Source organism: Canis lupus, chromosome 7 (genome assembly GCF_011100685.1).
Source record: "Canis lupus familiaris isolate Mischka breed German Shepherd chromosome 7, alternate assembly UU_Cfam_GSD_1.0, whole genome shotgun sequence".
Taxonomy (NCBI): Eukaryota; Metazoa; Chordata; class Mammalia; order Carnivora; family Canidae; genus Canis; species Canis lupus.
In genome coordinates this window covers 14,316,518-14,334,002 of record NC_049228.1, presented here as the reverse complement: position 1 = coordinate 14,334,002, position 17,485 = coordinate 14,316,518, and the positions used below count along the sequence as shown (strand labels likewise).

The 17,485-nt window shown below is 47.6% G+C and overlaps 1 protein-coding gene and 1 long non-coding RNA gene across 5 annotated transcripts in view; one reads left to right on the top strand and one right to left on the bottom strand.

Annotated features, from left to right (window-relative positions):
• STX6 (syntaxin 6) overlaps positions 1 to 13,324 on the top strand; it is a 53,224-nt gene extending 39,900 nt beyond the window's left edge. The window contains exons 7-9 of one of the 4 annotated variants that reach the window (XR_005361976.1): positions 1,498 to 1,592; positions 7,474 to 7,844; positions 8,349 to 13,324. Coding sequence is in view for 3 of the 4 variants with exons in the window: in XM_038542196.1 (XP_038398124.1) it covers positions 1,498 to 1,592; positions 4,011 to 4,147 (232 nt within the window). In the remaining variant the exon portion in view is untranslated. The other 3 variants (XM_038542197.1, XM_038542198.1, XM_038542196.1) reach the window with 3 other exon arrangements.
• A 1,898-nt stretch (positions 13,325 to 15,222) lies between these two features.
• Positions 15,223 to 17,411, bottom strand: LOC119872506. Its single transcript, XR_005361977.1, has 2 exons — positions 16,943 to 17,411; positions 15,223 to 15,831 (listed from the first exon to the last, which is right to left on the bottom strand). It is a non-coding gene; the product is annotated as an uncharacterized LOC119872506 (long non-coding RNA).
• Between the last annotated feature and the right edge of the window lie 74 nt (positions 17,412 to 17,485).

The following is a 17,485-nucleotide window of genomic DNA, read 5'->3' as shown; positions in this document are numbered from 1 at the left end:
ATAAAATTCATTTCATCTTTTTGTTTTATTTTTTATTTTATTTTTTAATTTTTTTTTTCATCTTTTTGTTTTAAATGTGGCTACTAACAAGTGTTAAATAGCATATTGGACTCACAGTTTCTTTTGGACAGTGCTGACTTAGATCTGGGCTAGAAACCTAATTTCATGGGTGTCCTTGGGCTAGGGGTTGGGTGACTGGCCTTTCTGTCCTCAGTAGGAAAAGTCATGCCCAGCATACAAAGGTGGCTCTTGTTTTTCAGTATTTGGCCCAGCCCGGGTAGGTCTGCAGCTGCAGGGCCAAGACGCTACCAGGATCTTAGAGGAGCTAATAATGTGTTAATTTGAAATTTCAGGTAAGGGACAAAGATTTAGTTGTCAACATGGAGTTTATTTAATAATTGACTTAATGAGGAGTTGGTTACCTGAGTCCTACAGGGCTGTCAGGTGCCTCAGGTGGGCACAGACCAAGCACAGTAGTTTTTAGCTTCCATTGATGTTGTCAGAGTAAGGAAGCCTTTTCAATAAGACCTCTGGAAAAAAAAAAAGAAGGACCTCTGGTACTAATTGGTATGTTACGTTCCATACTCAGGATAATCATATGTTAACCCCAAGTTGAAAAGTCTGGAACGTTTTGTATTTTATGAAATAAACACCGTTGGAATAAGGATTTTGGTGTTTTCTTTCCCTGCTGCAACTTCAACAGCAAGTTCCTGGAGCCGCTTTTCTTAGTGGGCAAACACTGACTTCTCTGTGGGTATAGATGAGGAGTGCACGCTGTCAGGAAGGTCAGTCCCAGGGCCTCCCAGCTTTATGACAAAGCACAGAATGCACTAAAGGAGACATTACGTGATTAAAGTGTATTTAGCTCATATCACCATAAAGTGCTTTGTGTTATGACCTGGTGCTCACAAGACCCTGACAGGGAAGCTACCCCATTTTACAGATGTGGAAACAGTGCCAAAGAGTTGTGAGGCACCTTGTCAAGGTAGCAAGGGAAGCAAGTGGCAAAGCTTGGTTGTCTGACTTCACACAGCCTCTTTCTAGTGTACTGCATTGCCACTGAGTTTGTATTATTATATAGTCAGGTCCACGCTTCCTGGTCTACAATTCCAAAATCCAGAAAGCTCTAAAAAATCTTCTAAAAAAAGTTTTCAGCAAGCTCATACTACAAAAAACCTGACCTGAATTCTTATTTTTTCAGTTTTCTCTGCAGAAATGTGAACATGTTTGATGATGAGGTCTGCCCCAGACCCTGCTTGAGGATATTGGCTCATATACAGCTCATGTAACTTACTGCTTTTTAAGTTCCACAAATTTTGAAATCAAAAACATCTAGGGCTAAGGATTTTGGATAATAGATTTGGAGCTCGAATCCCAAAGTTACCTGTTTTAGGTTTGCTAAACCTGAGGTGTAGTTCCCGTTTTAATTCCACAGCCAGTGCATCGCCAGGACTTTGTGCTTACCGGCTACCATTCTGTGTCTGCTTCTCTTTCTAGTATGTTGGATGATTTTTCTCATGAGTTGGAGAGCACTCAGTCTCGGCTGGACAACGTGATGAAGAAACTTGCAAAAGTATCTCACATGACCAGTGGTATGTATGGCATTTAAACCTTAAGAATTCCCACTTAATTCTAGAAACACGGTCTGTAGGATTCTCATAGGTGTGACCCCTCAGATCTTTCCCATGACACATTTCTGGTCCTGCTTTCTGGTCAGAGAAGGACACTAGTGTGCATGGGCCTCATCTGCCACTGTGGCCTTCACCTGAGATGTGGGCTTTGTGTTCTCCCATCCCATGAGGCTGGTGGTGGTGAGTAGCTTTTCTCCTGGCGGATCAACTCTCTTTGCAATTACAAAATCCTCTTATTTTTTCTATTTCCTTGCAAGAACAGGGAACTTTTTATAAAACAGTAATTAAGAAGCCAGTTACTGTTTCTCCCGGACTGGCTTTCTTTTATTGAGAAACTCCCACCATTTCTTTCTTTTTCTTTTTCTTTTTTCTTTTTTTTAAAGATTTATTTATTTATTTATTCATGAGAGGCACAGAGAGAGAGAGAGAGAGAGAGGCAGAGACACAGGCAGAGGGAGAAGCAGGCTCCACGAGAGAGAGAGAGAGGCAGAGACACAGGCAGAGGGAGAAGCAGGCTCCACGCAGGGAGCCCGATGTGGGACTCGATCCCGGGTCTCCAGGATCAGGCCCTGGGCTGAAGGCGGCACTAAACTGCTGAGCCACCGGGGCTGCCCCACTCCTACCATTTCAAAATAAGATGGCCTTGCAGATCTAATTTAAATGGTTTTCCTTTAAATCCGTAGTGGAATACTCCAGCGGATTTGCCCTGAGATGGGGATGAAGAAGTAACAGTTTTCAAATCAGTCACTATATAGGAAGATATGTTCCAATGACTCGTTTTTGTTTTGTTTTGTTTTGTTTTTATTGCAACAACCCACTTCCCCTAGTACATTAGAAATAATATATTTTAAATCAAAGAAAATCCAGTATCTCCTTTTTTCTTTAGTTGGTGGGGGTGCTTGGTGAAGGGAGAAAGGAACTAAACTTGAGGTGATGTAGGTGTTCTTGAACCAGAGCACCCAGCACCCCACTGGAACCTCCCGTTTCTTGACGCCTCGTTCTTTGGGTTTCCTCTCATCAAGTCTGTGTTGCAGGGTCTAATAGTTCAACCTTTTGAGCTGAGACTTCAATACAAATGTATATTTGCTTTCCAACAAGTCAATTCATAGTCAAGTTCTAGAACAGTTGTCTGGGGCTCAGCTTCTTATCTGTAAGGGAAAAAAAAGTAGGCTGATGCCTGCCTCTCAAGATCATTGCGAAGATTAAATGAAATAATAGTAATTAGTGTACAGATGTTTAACAGTGTCTCCCATATATTACTACTTAGTAAATGTTTGGTTTTTTAAAAAAATACAAAGCAGAATATGGCCCTCCAGGGCAAAGGACCTGTTATATCCAAAATAGAGGGAGGCTCGGAGCCAGACTTTTAGTTCCTTCTTTCTCTCCAGGGACAGATAACTTGATGCTGTAGCAAGTCATTGCCTAAAAGCAGGCACCAGCTTAGTTCATCTTTCACACGCTTCAGAGAAAGGTTTACAAAACCTTCTTCCTTCTTCCTCTCTCTACTCTTCCACCTTCAGCCCTCTACTTTGAAAAAGAAAGATTAATGAAGTATTATATAACCAGTTTAAACACGAGGCCTCTCACCAGTGTATGTATTACTCACAAAGTCAAGTAGCTACTTCAGCACCAGTTTTGTTTGGGGAAGAGCAAAGAACAAAGATGCACTGTGTCTTTGTTTCTCAGCATTCCGGGTATGAATAATTTAGAAAAGTACTTGCATTGTGATAAGCCGTTCAGTGTGTATAAATAGCACTGAGCCTTGCTTATGCTTTATTCTCCTTTAGCCTAAAAGAAAAGTTTAGGGAGCAGAGTAGGGACTTCAGTTACATTTGTTTAAGAAGAAGAGCCAGGAAACCAAGCATTCAGCCTGGAAGACCCTTCAGTTTGGACAGCTTGCTTGTGGTTTTCATTTTAATCTTTGCTCACTCGCAAAAGAAAGATTGTGTGAGGGTTCCCGCTCCGTGGTGCTGGCTTCAATTTGGCAACAAGGCAATTGGTATTTGTCTCTGTTCTCCTCCATCACTTTTGGGCAAGTTCACCACCTTTTAATCTGTGCCTAAAGTATATTAAGTACACACGGCAGTTGGATTAGGCGTTAAGTGAGCACACATGCTGAATGATCTTGAAGAGCCAGGATCTGGTTCCTTCCTCCCTTCACCAACCACCCCCACCAACTAAAGAAAAAAGGAGGTACTGGATTTTCTTTGATTTAGAGCCAGAACACTTGCCCTCCCCGTGGCTGGCTGCTCCACAGCAGAGGTCAGCCAAGATGCCACACCTGCCTTTGTGAGTGACCCAAGTAAAGTTTATTCTTTTGAGTGGATACAGGGGTTTTCTTCCCTCACTTTCCAAAATTCTGTTATCTTTTCTCTCTAGGGCAGAAAAATATACTGGAAGGGGAAAGAAACCTGCCATTAGAATTCTCTTTGTTCCTGTCTGACTTTTTGAGGCAGGTCTTGAACATGCAAAACTGGTTAGGCTTTTCCCTTGAGAGCACAGAAGCCTTTGGGTAGTACTGACACCTTCTGGGGAGAAGTCAGCTGGGGTACCAGCTCCCAGAGGTTACGTGGTTCATGCTCTATCACAGCAGCTTAGCACTTCGGAGGAAAGTGGCTTTAAAAGAGTGTTCCTGGGTTGTGCTGGCCTGTGTGACCCAACTTCTTGATGAAAAACCCCCATTTAATGGAGTTGTGGAAGAAGTGACTGGAGGTGGGAGGGGATTGGGTAGAGGCTGATGGAAAGCCAAAAAGTGGACAATTGGTTCAATATTGGGTTTAAGAATGCAGGACAGGGGGAGGGGCAGGGATCTATATGAGGTTGGGGGGTGCTCAGGAAGCAATTACCTTGACTGTTTTGTCTTGGAGGAATATCGACTAATCATTTTATTTCCTTTAAAGATTTTATTATTTCTTTATTTGACAGAACGTGCGCACTCACCAAGCAGGGGAGGGGCAGGGAGAGGGAGAAGCAGGCTCCCTGCTTAGCAGGGAGCCTGATAGGGGCTTGATCCCAGGACCCTGAGATCATGACCTGAGCTGAAGGCAGACACTTAACCAACTAAGCCACCCAGGTGCCCCTTGACTAATCATTTTAATGAGAGTGTTTTTAATTTATCGTAAACATTTTTAAATATATGAAAAAATGCTCGATACTCAAGTTTTCTTGGCCAGTGAAGTGACAGTTAAACAGATTAAAAATATTATCTGGGGTGCTTGGGTGGCTCAGTCGCTTAAGCATCTGCGTTCAGCTCAGGTCATGATCTCAGGGTCCTGGGATCGAGCCCCGCATCTTCTCCCTCTCCCACTCCCTTTGCTTGTGCTCTCTCTCTGTCAAATAAATGAATAAAATCTAATATATATATATATATATATAATCTGAGTAGGTTGATTCTGCCTCCCATGCCCATTGGACGAGTCCTTGTTCAGGTACGAAACCAACAGACTTGGGATCTTTGCCCTTATCACACTTAACTGAGTTTCTAGCATGTCTGAAGTAGAATAAAGTGATCATGACTAAGAAGGTACTTGCTTTCCTTATTATCAGTTGGTGGCAATCTATTGGCCAGTTCTAAGATTTTGCTATCCATGACATTTAAATAATTTGTGTGCTTGGTTTGTGGACTTAGCATTGCTTTGTAGAAAGATTTGCAATCTATTGTCCTAGATTCAGACCTTTAGATAATGTGATTCTCAATAGCTATGGTGTGCTGGAATCTGTGGGCTTTCAAATAAACTTTTGATGAATCCGTATACCTTTATATTTCTGTTTAAATGGAGTGGTCACCTCTAGCATTTCAACTGTGTTTTCATAAGCCAGCCGAATTCTCAGTCTGACTCTTTGTTTTGTGTTTTATATATATATATATATATATATATATATATGTATATATATATATATATATATTTTGTTTTATATATATATATTTTTTAAGTTTGATTTGCCAACATATACTATAACACCCAGTGCTCATCCCATCAAGTGCCCCCCTCAGTGCCCGTCACCCCGTCACCCCAACCTCCTGCCCACCTCCCCTTCCATTTCCCCTTGTTCATTTCCCAGAGTTAGGAGTCTCTCCTGTTTTGTTACCCTCTCTGATTTTTCCCACTCAGTTTCCCTCCTTTCCCCTATAATCCCTTTCACTATTTCTTATATTCCCCGAATGAGTGAAACCATATGATGTTTGTCCTTCTCCGATTGACTTACTTCACTCAGCATAATACCCTCCAGTTCCATCCAGGTCGAAGCAAATGGTGGGTATTCGTCGTTTCTGATGGCTGAGTAATATTCCATTGTATACATAGACCACATCCTCTTTATCCATTCATCTTTCAATGGACATTGAGGCTCCTTCCACAGTTCGGCTATTGTGGACATTGCTGCTATAAACATCGGGGAGCAGGTGTCCCGGCGTCTCACTGCATCTGTATCTTCGGGGTAAATCCCCAGCAGTGCAATTGCTGCGTCGTAGGGCAGGTCTATTTTTAACTCTTTGAGGAGCCTCCACACAGTTTTCCAGAGTGGCTGCACCAGTTCACATTCCCACCAACAGTGCAAGAGGGTTCCCCTTTCTCCACATCCTCTCCAACATTTGTTGTTTCCTGTCTTGTTAATTTTCCCCATTCTCACTGGTGTGAGGTGGTATCTCATTGTGGTTTTGATTTGTATTCCCGAGGGCAAGTGATGCAGAGCATTTTCTCATGTGCTTGTTACGCCAGCCAAATTCTATCAGTCTGACCCTTTGTGGAACACGCAGAGCACATCTACAGAAAGACTGCTTGTTCTTTCTACACCTGCACGAGTAAAGGAGGCATCCTGGCAATGGCAGCATCCTGGACCCCACACCCCGCAGGGCCCAGAGTGGATGAGGGTATTTGTGTTTATTTTCACCAAGTCCTGCCAGACAGCTGCTGTGCAGAGTGAGGGCACTGCCATCAGGGCTGTAGGTGGAGCTGGGACTCCTCTGGGGCCTGCCTGGGCCTTTTTGGCCTTCAGAGCCTCGTTGCTCTCGGACATTCACGTGGACTCTGACCACTTTCCTTCCGGTACTTGTTCTGAAGTGTCAGTAGGGCAGAAGGTTTCAGATAAGACATTTCCACTTTCATTTACAGGTAAGCCATGCAGGTTATTGGTTAAGTCCTTTTCTTTCCTGTCCAGGTGTGGGTGTCATGTTGATCATGCTCATGATCCTCAGAGCTTGCGTTTTCTGCTCTTTGTTTCCCAAAGTGACCACCAGGTGCTTTTATCCTCTTTCCATTCTCCCATAGTGCTCGTTGAGGAAAGAACATGATTATTGTTGAATGAAATGATTTGACTTCGGTATGAGGTTAAAGCCGATGGGCTTTGATCTGCGATGCCAATGGCAACATCTTTCCAGGGACATGGTACCCATCAGCAGCAGCACGCTGAGAGCCACAGATTTTTTTTTTAAGATTTTATTTATTTATTCATGAGAGAGAGAGAGGCAGAGACACAGGCAGAGGGAGAAGCAGACTCCATGCAGGGAGCCCGATGTGGGACTCAATCCTGGGTCTCCAGGATCACAACTTGGGCTGAAGGCAGCACTAAACCGCTGAGCCACTCAGGCTGCCCGAGCCACAGATTTTAATTAAAGATTTGAGACACAAAGCACGAACTTATTAGAGGCGTGATTTCAGGGGGCTGGCAGAGCTGTGGATACACAAGCAGTGCAGGCCGAGGTACCTGGTACCTGGGGCAGGTTCCAGCTCCCCTGTGACCTGCCATTTGCGCGGTCTGTCCCTTTCTACTTCCAGGTGTTGTATGTGACGCAGCCTTGAGGAGCATAGGTCCCGGGCTCTAATCCTCGTATCCTGCCTTCCAGATCGGCGCCAGTGGTGCGCCATAGCCGTCCTCTTCGTGGTCCTGCTGGTCGTGCTGCTCTTCTTCTTAGTGCTGTGACGGCAGTGCCGCGCCTGCGCACGGACCCCCGGGGAGGTGGGAAGCAACACCCCGGCCGCGCCGCCGGCTCCCACACTCCTCTCTGGAAAACACAGCCTGTGCTGACCTCCCTCCCCGTGACCCCACCACCGAGGCAGCTGCTCTGACCCGGCGCCGGCAGGGCCCCTGGGAGAAGGAAGCAGACGACTGTGCACTCCTGGCGCCGCCTGTCCCCTTCTGAGGATGAGGACGGCTCACCACTGCTTTGCCTCCCGGGCCTTGTGCCCCCTGGACAGTCTTGAGGAACCCGGCAAGGTTTGCAGACTCAACTAGTGCTTGCTATTGCTCATTCCATCCATCTTTGGCAGCTCTTTTCTCCTGCCCAGACCACCCTCCCCCTGCACCCTGGCTCAGACCCCGGCCCGGAGAGCACTGTGGGGCATGTGGGCTCCTGGGGAGGCCTCATTTCCTGTCGTGGCAGCGGCCTTGCCCCCCCACCCCCACCCCCAGCTGCTTGCTAATGGGGACAGAAGGCCCAGAAGCAGTTTGTGATAGAAAATGCAGTGATCCATTTTTCAGGGATAAGTGCTGGGATAAAATTGCTTTTCCAGGCTCATTATTTTGTGGTAGAAGTAGCTAATGGTAAATAATGCAAAGCACTAGGCTTTGGGGGTGCTAACAGCTGTTGGCTTGAACTGAAGGGAGGAGAGGGCAGAAGGACCCAGGGTTTGCACAGCTGAGGGAAGGGTGGCCGAGGTTGCGGGAGGTCGGAGCCCTGCCAAATTCATGTCGCTGTCCTGGTGCAACTTGTATTTTTAGGACACCCCTCACCTGTATGGCTGCCGCGCAGCTCAGCCGAACACTCGGATGGTCTGGATCCTGGGCCAGCCTCGTGGCCGGTTGGTTAGGTCATTCCTGTGGTACTCTGCTTTGGGCTGGGGGTGGGGGTGGGGGGGTGGTTAGTACACTGGCAGTACAGCGACACTCAGAAACCATAATGACCAAAAAGGCTAGTTCTGGACTGGACTCCTCTTACCCTGTGAATAATGACAAGAATGGGTAGGTGAACTTGGGTGTTTTTTTTTTTTTTGCCTCCTAAGAGGACAACTCAGTTTTTTATCCATTCAAATCACTGAGCCAATCCAAATTTAAAGAACGGATGCTTTAATTGAGTTTTAGTAGCTGAAACTGCTGAGATGCTAAACTTCAAGCTTCCAATGACTTTTTAAACGCCTCCAACGTCCCCGCATTGGTAGGATATTTTTATAACCTCCCTGATGCTGTCACCGATGTTGAAGCGGCAGCCGACCCGGAGCCTGGTGGCAGGGGCCCCGCACTCTCCCCACCACCTTCTTCTGCACTTGGAAAGCACAGCAACGTCTGGATAGAGCTCTAGCTTTGACTTCCTGTTTCCTCCTCTGTTGGGGCCTATTCCTCAGCACACTCATTCTTTTTTTCTTTTTTCTTTTTTTCTTGTTTTGTCTGTGTTTCTTGGGGTTTTTTGTTGTTGTTTATTTGCTTTGGGCTTCCACCCCCTCCCTTTTTTCGTGATTTGCAATGATGTACTTGCCCAGCTGACTTTTGAATTGCACTTTTTAATAAATATTTGTAACAATTTTTTAAAGAAGGGTATTTTCTCATGGTTAGGATCATGGTAGGTAAGGAAATCTGCCTCTTGACGAAAGCTAAAAGCAGATTTATACAACTCAAAGGGTGGTTGACATCCACGTTTACACTCAATTCTATTTGATATATAAATAAGTTATTTTTTTTTCAAATTAGCAAAAAAAAGATTACTACAAAGGGCTTCAGATGTAGGGTACTAGATTATTTTACAAGTTTTGAGACTCATTCAAATAGTCTTCTCTAAACTTAGAACAGGGATGGTCCTTAGATTTGCATAACAATGTACAGGTCTTTGTTAAACTTAAATGGGGACCTTGTCTCAGTACTGTAATCCACACTCCACATGAGAAGAGGCAGCCGGCGTCCTAATGACCTGTATGATTTTGCTGTTTAAAAGCCATGCTCTTTTCCTGTTACCAGGTTTAGTGTGTCCTGCACAACTGTCATGTGTGTCAGTGGGGCTTGTTGGGAGCATGCCTGGTCATTAATGAGGAAGATGCTTCCCTGATGTCGGGGGGCCAAGTGTTGTGACCCAGAGACTTAATTATTAAATGTCTGGATATATTTAGAATCGGCATGATGACCTCACTTAATTTCAAGTGTTTGCTAAACAGTGGCTATTGTAGACCAGACTCCTGCTGAAGCTGAATAGGGAATTATTTAGGAGGAGAAAGTTTACTTTAAAATCCAAGCACTGCCTGCGTTCTCCCCCCAGGCACCACTGTCCCCCTGCCTCAGAGGAACTGCTCTATGACAGGCAGCCTCTTCTGTATTGGTCAGAGCCGGGCTCTGCCCCAAGCAGAGCTTCTGGCACAGCCAGCTTGATCCTGGGGCTGACCCTGTTGTGTCCGAACTGGGCATCACTACAGACGAGTGTTCATTTGAAAGTCTCTGCTCAAACTGCAAACCATGGCAGTGAGAGGGAACAAGCCAGAGGCTTAGGTTGATTTTTGAGAACAAATGGTTTCCTCGTCAGTGATCCTAACACTGCTGGGCTTTAGCGGGCACCTGAGTGGTCCCCGTGCTCCCCCCTGTAGAGTGGGGAGAGAAGTAGACCCTGTGACACCCTGCACTGCTTGGAGGCACATCCTGTATAAAGCTTTTCCCTCCAGCCTCTGCACCTCGACACATAGTCATCATTTCTAAGGAACTGGCATAAATGATGTGCTCCATAAGTGATGGATAAATGAGAGCTCCACTTACGTTTGTTGGTTTATTGGAAGAACGGTTTTCTAATCAGCTGATTGGGGGGGGGGGGTGGCGGCTGGGGAGCAAACCATTGAGAGAGTTTGCCAGAGTGGGGATCCAGCTGGAAAACTGAAATACCTTTAGTTTTTAGTCCTCATTTTTCATCTTGCCTTTGTGTGGACGAAGAACTCCCGGCGCTCTGTGTGTGCCCGCTGCTGGATGGCAATTGGAAGTCACAGCGTGTGTGTTACACGAGGATCTTCACGCCAGAGCCGAAGGGGGAGAAACTTGGTAGCTTGCCCATTATTCTCTGCTTTTAGCCAGAGTTAAACAGACTGATGGGTCTGGTAGCCAACAACTTGGCAACTTCCACTCCTTCTCACCTCGTGAGATTCAGGGCTGTGAAGAGAAATCTAGTCTAACTCCAACAGAAATCTGTCTCTGTTAAGTATTTTACCTTCTGTAAGTGAAGGTGGCAGAGCCAAGATCTTTCTCTTGGTAATTTCCCTGGCTATAGAGTGAGACCATTACCTTTCTAGAGAATTCTGAGCATTTGAAGATCTAGGAACTGAATTATATATAAGAGTTGCTTTTCAGCTCAGTGAACTCGGACTGCTTGGCTTCACCTTGTACTAGTAGCAGGATGAACTTGGAAGCAAAACCAAAGTGGGACAGCCTGAAAAGTGGAAGTCCTGAAACACAGCACGCACCACGTCCCTCTTTGTCTTCCTCTTGCTGGCATTTCTTTCCCTCCCAGGTTTTGTAAGAGTAACGTTTTTGTGAAAAGCCTATTCTTTCTCCATCAAGAGCAGAGAGAGGTGAAACCAAAGGGCTTGCAGACACCCAGCCCCTCCATCACGCAGCACCACCCTGCCCGAAGTCCATTCATGAAGATGGCACCCCGCTGAAGGGACCTGGGTGGCCAAGGTTGCGTTTGGGGGGTGACACCTCAGGCTTCTCCCAGGGCCTCTGCTTCTGAGTGGAGGGCAGCTGCAGCATCAGGCTGGCCTGTCCAGCTGTCCTTTACCCAGACCCCAGCCTTCACAAACTTACTTGCACTTAAAGTGAAGAGGACTTCTTCCTGCCAGGCCCCCGTCGGTGTATTGTATGGAAACGTGGACACTGGCCTCTCTGTGTTTCCTTGCTGTGATACTCACTGGGAAGCTGCTGTCTGGTGTCAAGTCCAGAAAATCAGGGAAATTCTGAGTAGAACAGCCATTCCAACTCAGCTTGGCCCTCTTGTTTTAGAGATGAGCCCAGCACAGCTCCCCCAGTAGACACGGGAGGCATTTGCTGTGCCGCACTCTGGACCTGGCCCCAGGGAGCGCGTACGCTGTCTGCAACAAGTGACCTTGGCCACATAACAAGGTAGGCTGGTTGTGACCTGTCATGCACACCCCTCACCCCAGCCATTTGGTGGGTTGTTTTTTGTTTTTTGTTTTGTTCTGCTTTGCTTTTGGACAAGCACTGAAGCTCTAAAAGTTCCAGTGGTGCCTTGGCCATGTTGCTGCCATCTATCTACATGCGGCAACTCTTCGTTATGTTATAGTCTCTTTACTAATCCAGGTGCGTGGGGAGGTGGGAAAAAAAGAAGACTTGGTTGCTCTGTGACATGAGCTAATGCTTTGGTGCTGTTTTCCTTCCCATGTGACCTTTGTCCAGAAATGCCCTTTCCCCAAGGCTGTGTAGACGGGAACTGTGCTGAGATGGTGATGGGCCCAGTTATCTGCCCGGCATTTTGATGGACCTGGCCTGCCCAACTGCAGCCAGTCCCATGTGAGAAAGTGTATTTTATCCTTTTTTTTTAGGTTATGAGTTCTTGAACCCAGAAGCCACTTGATTATCCCCAGGGGTGTTAGAAATATGACCATCAGCCCATTGTTCGCTGACCAAAGCTCTCAAGCCTTGTGTAGCCCTGGTAGTAGCCCGGTGCTCCACAGGAGGCAGGCTTTCTGTCAGCCCTGGGGTGAGACCACATTCACGATCATTCTTTCTGTTCTGCAGAAAGTGGGTTTTAGCTGAGACGCTGCTACTGAACAGGAATTGCAACCCTGTAGGTAAAGTGTGCTCTGGGGGAGGCAGAAGTTCTAGTCCTTAGGAAAAGAAAGTATCTGTCCAGGGTGGGGAGGGGCCAGCCAGGTGTCCCCCACTAAAATAGGTTAGTGGAACGTGCTTGCGGGAGAATGCCCCGGATGAGGAAAGGGCCAAAGACAGCAAGCTGTAAATGATTGTGGATTCGCTTTTTGTAAGTGGAAATATACTTTCACTGGCTCATTTGTAATCAGAAATTAGTGTAATGAAAAAATCAAATGTGTAATGATAGGTGGCAGTGCTCAGTGGGACTTAAACCATTGTGTTTTTCTTCAAAGGATAAATAACCTACAGTGTTTTATTTCTAAATATCTAGAAGGTACAAACTAAGGAAGTGAGATCAAAGATGAGAATTGCAAATGCCTGGGTGATTTCCAGGTGGTAGCCCAGGTGCCAGTTTTCACCCTTCGCCACAGGTAGATGCATTCTTGCTCTTTCTACAGGCTGGGTCTCCAAGTGTGATGTGGGACCAGCCAAGGTGGTATTGCCCGGGAGCTTGCTAGAAATGCAGGTTGTCAGGCCCCACACCTGCTGGATCACAAACTCTGGGGAGTGCACAAGCCTTCCAAGGGGGTTCTGACGCCCACTCTAGTTTCAGAATCACTGCTATTGCGTCGTGGAATTTAGGCTACAGTAAACCATCCCTGCATATTAAAACCTCTTCCACAGCTTTGAGTGTAATCCTGACATTAAACAAACTGATGACACTATACACTTGAAAACTTTTTAAAAATACTTGTGTAAGAAAAATCTCAACTAGCCGTCTTTCAAAGTGGTATTTTTACACCCTGAAGTCTATCAGTAATGTTTCTTACTTCTGCTCTTGAAATCATGTTACAGCTGTACAAAGAACACTGTTCAGTATTAAAAGAGAAATGGAGAGACCATGACCTTTGTCTTGGGTTCTTTTATTTATTTATTTTTTTTGTCGTTTTTAAGTTCTGTTTTTTTGTTTGTTTTTATTTCCCCTCATGCCTACACACAGCTCCCTCTTCCTGCCCCCACTAATAAGCACAGACATATGGATACGTCTGGGGTGGGGAAAGTATGTGGCTATTGGAGGATCTGAATTATAGAATTGTGCTTTTTTTTTTTTTTTTAAGATTTTATTTATTCATGAGACACAGAGAGAGGCAGAGACATAGGCAGAGGGAGAAGCAGGCTCTACGCAGGGAGCCCGATGTGGGATCGATGTGGGACTCGATCCCGGGACTCCAGGATTACGCCCTGAGGCGAAGCCAGGTGCTAAACCGCTGAGCCACCCAGGGATCCCCAATAAAATTGTACTTTCTTTGGCTGGGCAAGTTGCAGGAATTACTAAACCCCAAAATAACCACACTGTGTATTCAGAATGCGGCACAGTTTCAGATGGAACAAAGGAGTGTGTAGGGAGCAGAAAAACAACACAAAAAAACCTGAGTCTTATTTCCCCCTTCACCAAAGTATTGGCCAACATGAATATTGGTCACCCCAGTTGGTAGTTGAAAGAAACTGCCTTCAGTTCTATATGGGACAAGGTGACCAGGCTACATAAGCTCCTTAAGGACACGGATCTTCATCATTCCATTTGGCATCATCATCCTCACTTCTGTTAACACCTTCTGTGTGTCTGGCACTGTTCTAGGGACTTCGTCAGTATTAATGCAGATGATCCTTAAAATGGCTGTAGGAAGTAGTGAAGTATCCTCCTCGAATACTACCTCAGTATATGTGCATGAGAAAACTAGGACACAACTAATTTCTCAAGGTCGCACAGCTGATGAGGGGCAGAGCCACTTACTATATCCCCAGCACCTGGCACAGAAATTGGGTCATGGTGGGGCATCTTGGGTCACCACCATCCTCGGTTGCTCAGCGGTTTAGCGCCGCCTTCAGCCCAGGGCCTGATCCTGGAAAACTGGGATCGAGTCCCACGCCGGGCTCCCTGCATGGAGCCTGCTTCTCCCTCTGTCTGTGTCTCTGCCTCTCTCTCTCTCTCTCTCTCTCTCTCGTGAATAAATAAATAAAATATTAAAAAAGAAAAGAAAAGAAATTGGGACATCAGTGCTTTCTGAGTCCCCAGTTCGACTTCCCTCAAATGTAACAGCTAGGAGTGTTAACACAAACCAACAATAGGCAGCCTTGCCAGAAGAAAGTGCTTATTTTGAGAGTTATAGTTAATATTGAGGAGGAAGGGATTTAGGAGGAGGAAATGATTATGTGTGCCCCCTGATAAAAGCAAATCAGCCCCCATCCCCTGCCTAAGGAAATGACTGTGTGGTGTGGACAAGGGGAAAAAGCAGGAATCTACAAGGCTGAGGGCTCTGGACCGACCAGCACCTTGACTCCACTCCTACTCTGCTGTGCAGCAAAAGAGTGATTTGCTGTCTTTCAAAAGGTCCCCCTGCTGGCTACAAATCTCACATAAACTCACTAAAAATACGAGATAAGACCTGAGGCAGGAATGAAACTCGTGGGAAGGGAAGGCCTGTCTCTACTGCCGTACTGTTGCACTGTCCAAGAGCACACACTTCAAATCTATAAACCTTGATCCTTGCATCTCTGGGTGTCCCTTGTCTGGAAACAGGGACCCTTCTAACCAGATGACCCAGCTGGAACATGAGTGGCGCCTCCATTTGGTGCAGATGCCGGCAGAGCCTGAGCACAGACATCCGCACCAACTTGATCTCTCAGCAGGTGATGTGCTCCAGGAGCTTGGATGTGAGAAATCCAAATCCAACCTTTCTGACTTCTGCAGTGATACTCCCTTTGCTCACCACACCATCAGACGCTTTCACAAAAGTTCACATTAAGGTTGTCACTCTTATAAGGGGTCGTCAACTCTTATAAGAACAAATTTCTCAAATGTTATATCTAATTAGCAGCTAAAACTTCAGCCAACATGTGATGAGAATCTGATGGGCTGGCGTGTCTTTGACCCAGGCATCAGGGACATGATGAGGAGTGAAATTTCTGTCTTCGCTTAATTCCCACAACCCCGTGAGGGAAATCCCAGGGAGGCCCACTTCCTACCTGAAAACAGGCGTGGAGTAGTCAGAGTTCAATGAGGAAGTGGAGCGTCAGGATGAGAACCCAGGTCTGACTGGACGTTAGGAGGCCAGCCTCCCTTCACAGAAAAAGCAGCGCCGTTCAGATTTGAGTAGTGGCCAGCACTTCGCTCCGCTTTCTAACCAGAGAAGCGGTAAAAGCTGAGGAGAGGACGAGGAATCAAAAGAGCTGCGGTGTGAGTTAGCGGCGGTTTACAGCGCTGAGCTGGAAGTGCTGAGGATAAACCAGGTCACCAGGAGCCTTGGACTTGACCGCATCTCATGCCCGCCGTAGAGTTCAAGAAATCCACTAGTCGAGGACCTCGAGCAGGTTAGCCTCGCTGATAAAATGTTCTGGAGCTTTCCTTTGGCTGGAAATGTGCAAAAAAGTAAGGAAGCCAAACTCACTATATGAACTCAGAAGAACCTGGAGACGCAGCCTGAGGAGCCCAGGGTGAGAATCAAAGTTGTGGCATCTGCTGCGATCGCCCGCAAGCGCCAGCATTCCTTGCTCCTGAGGTAACACCGGGCTGGGGAGCCCACGGCTGGCTCTTCTGGAAAGCCTTTCTGCTCCCCAGGTGGAGTGGGGCCTCCTGCCTGGGGCTTCCATTGTAGCCCTTGGCACACTGGTTTGTCTCTCCTCACAGCTGTAGCTGTCTCCACCCTGGGGACACGGGCAACCCGAGGGCAGGGCAGGGCCTCTCCCCACTACCTGGCTCCCGGCCAGGCCCCTAAGGACAGCCCCACACTGCGAGTCGGGGCCTGAGCCCAGATTGCAGAAGGACAAGACAAAGGCAGGCCCAGCGGGCAGCCAGGCCTCCGCGGGAGAGCCCCGGATGTCCTCCAGGCCTGGCAGGGCAGCTGTTGAAGCCTGGCTCCGTGGGCAGAGATTCCGAGCCAATGCCAGCAGCCCCTTCCTAGGGCGCAGCTCGCCGACCTGGCCGGCCCACAGCCTGTGAAAGCTGGGCAGAGCTGCTTGCCAAGGAAGGCTGTTGCCATTTCTAAGCAGGTGCTCTGGCTCTATGGGAAGGAGGGAAACTTCAGAGAGGATGGCAGGGAAGGAGAGGGAGGGAGGGGAGGACGGGACCCGGTGGCAGCAGGGCCTTCTGAATAGCTCCAGAACCAGCCTGGGGATTTGGGGTGGGAACTGGGTTGAGCAGATGGACCAGGGAAATCCAGTTGTTGCCAGGTGAGTTTGGTGGAGGACAAGCAAGAAATTCTATTTGCAAAGAGCCGCGATAAAGACCGCTTGTACCCGATTATATGGGAGCTAAGGGATGGGGGCCAACGTCAGCATGCAGGTGTCCCGGAATGCTGCCCAGGACAGGCACCCCTAACGTTTTTGAAGGCAGCCAAGGTGGACAAGGGGAAGGGTGTTCCAGCAAAGGCACAGGGTAAGCAGCGCGAGGTGGGTGAGTGCGTGGGTAGGGGCGTGGCCGGACCGTGAACGAACAGCCCGAGCTCCTGCCCATAAATACTCACCCGGAATCCCACAGCACCGGGCCGGTTCGGAGCACTAGGAAGTGCGGTCACAGCATTCCCCCTGACTCTGGGACACGGGCCTCTCGGCGACAAGGATGTGGGATCAGGGGTGCCTCTTCCCCCAGGCGTGGGGCAGCGCAGTCCGGGAAGGTCCCCGCAGCCTCCTGAGCAGTGAGCCACCCGAGAGGTCCCCGCGAGTGGGGAGGCCGCCTCCCCGGGCCTCGGGCCTCGGCCCCCAGGGCGTGTGTTTCCCTGCGCTCTGGAGCAGGGTCCAGGGTCGTGAGGACCCTCTAAATTACAACTCAGGACAGCCCTGCCACCCCCACCCCCACCCCTGGAAGAGGCGATTGTCAAACAAGATCTACACTTGCTTGTGCCAATGAATCTCTGATGGTTTTTAAATGTTGGTCTCCACCCACAAAGTAGATTTTGCGACCCATGAGTGGGTTACGCCTGCATTTAGGAAACACTGTTCTGGTAAGTGAGCCATCCCTTCCCTCCCACCCCCCCCCCCCCCCCAGAGGGGAGCTGGGAGCACCAAAG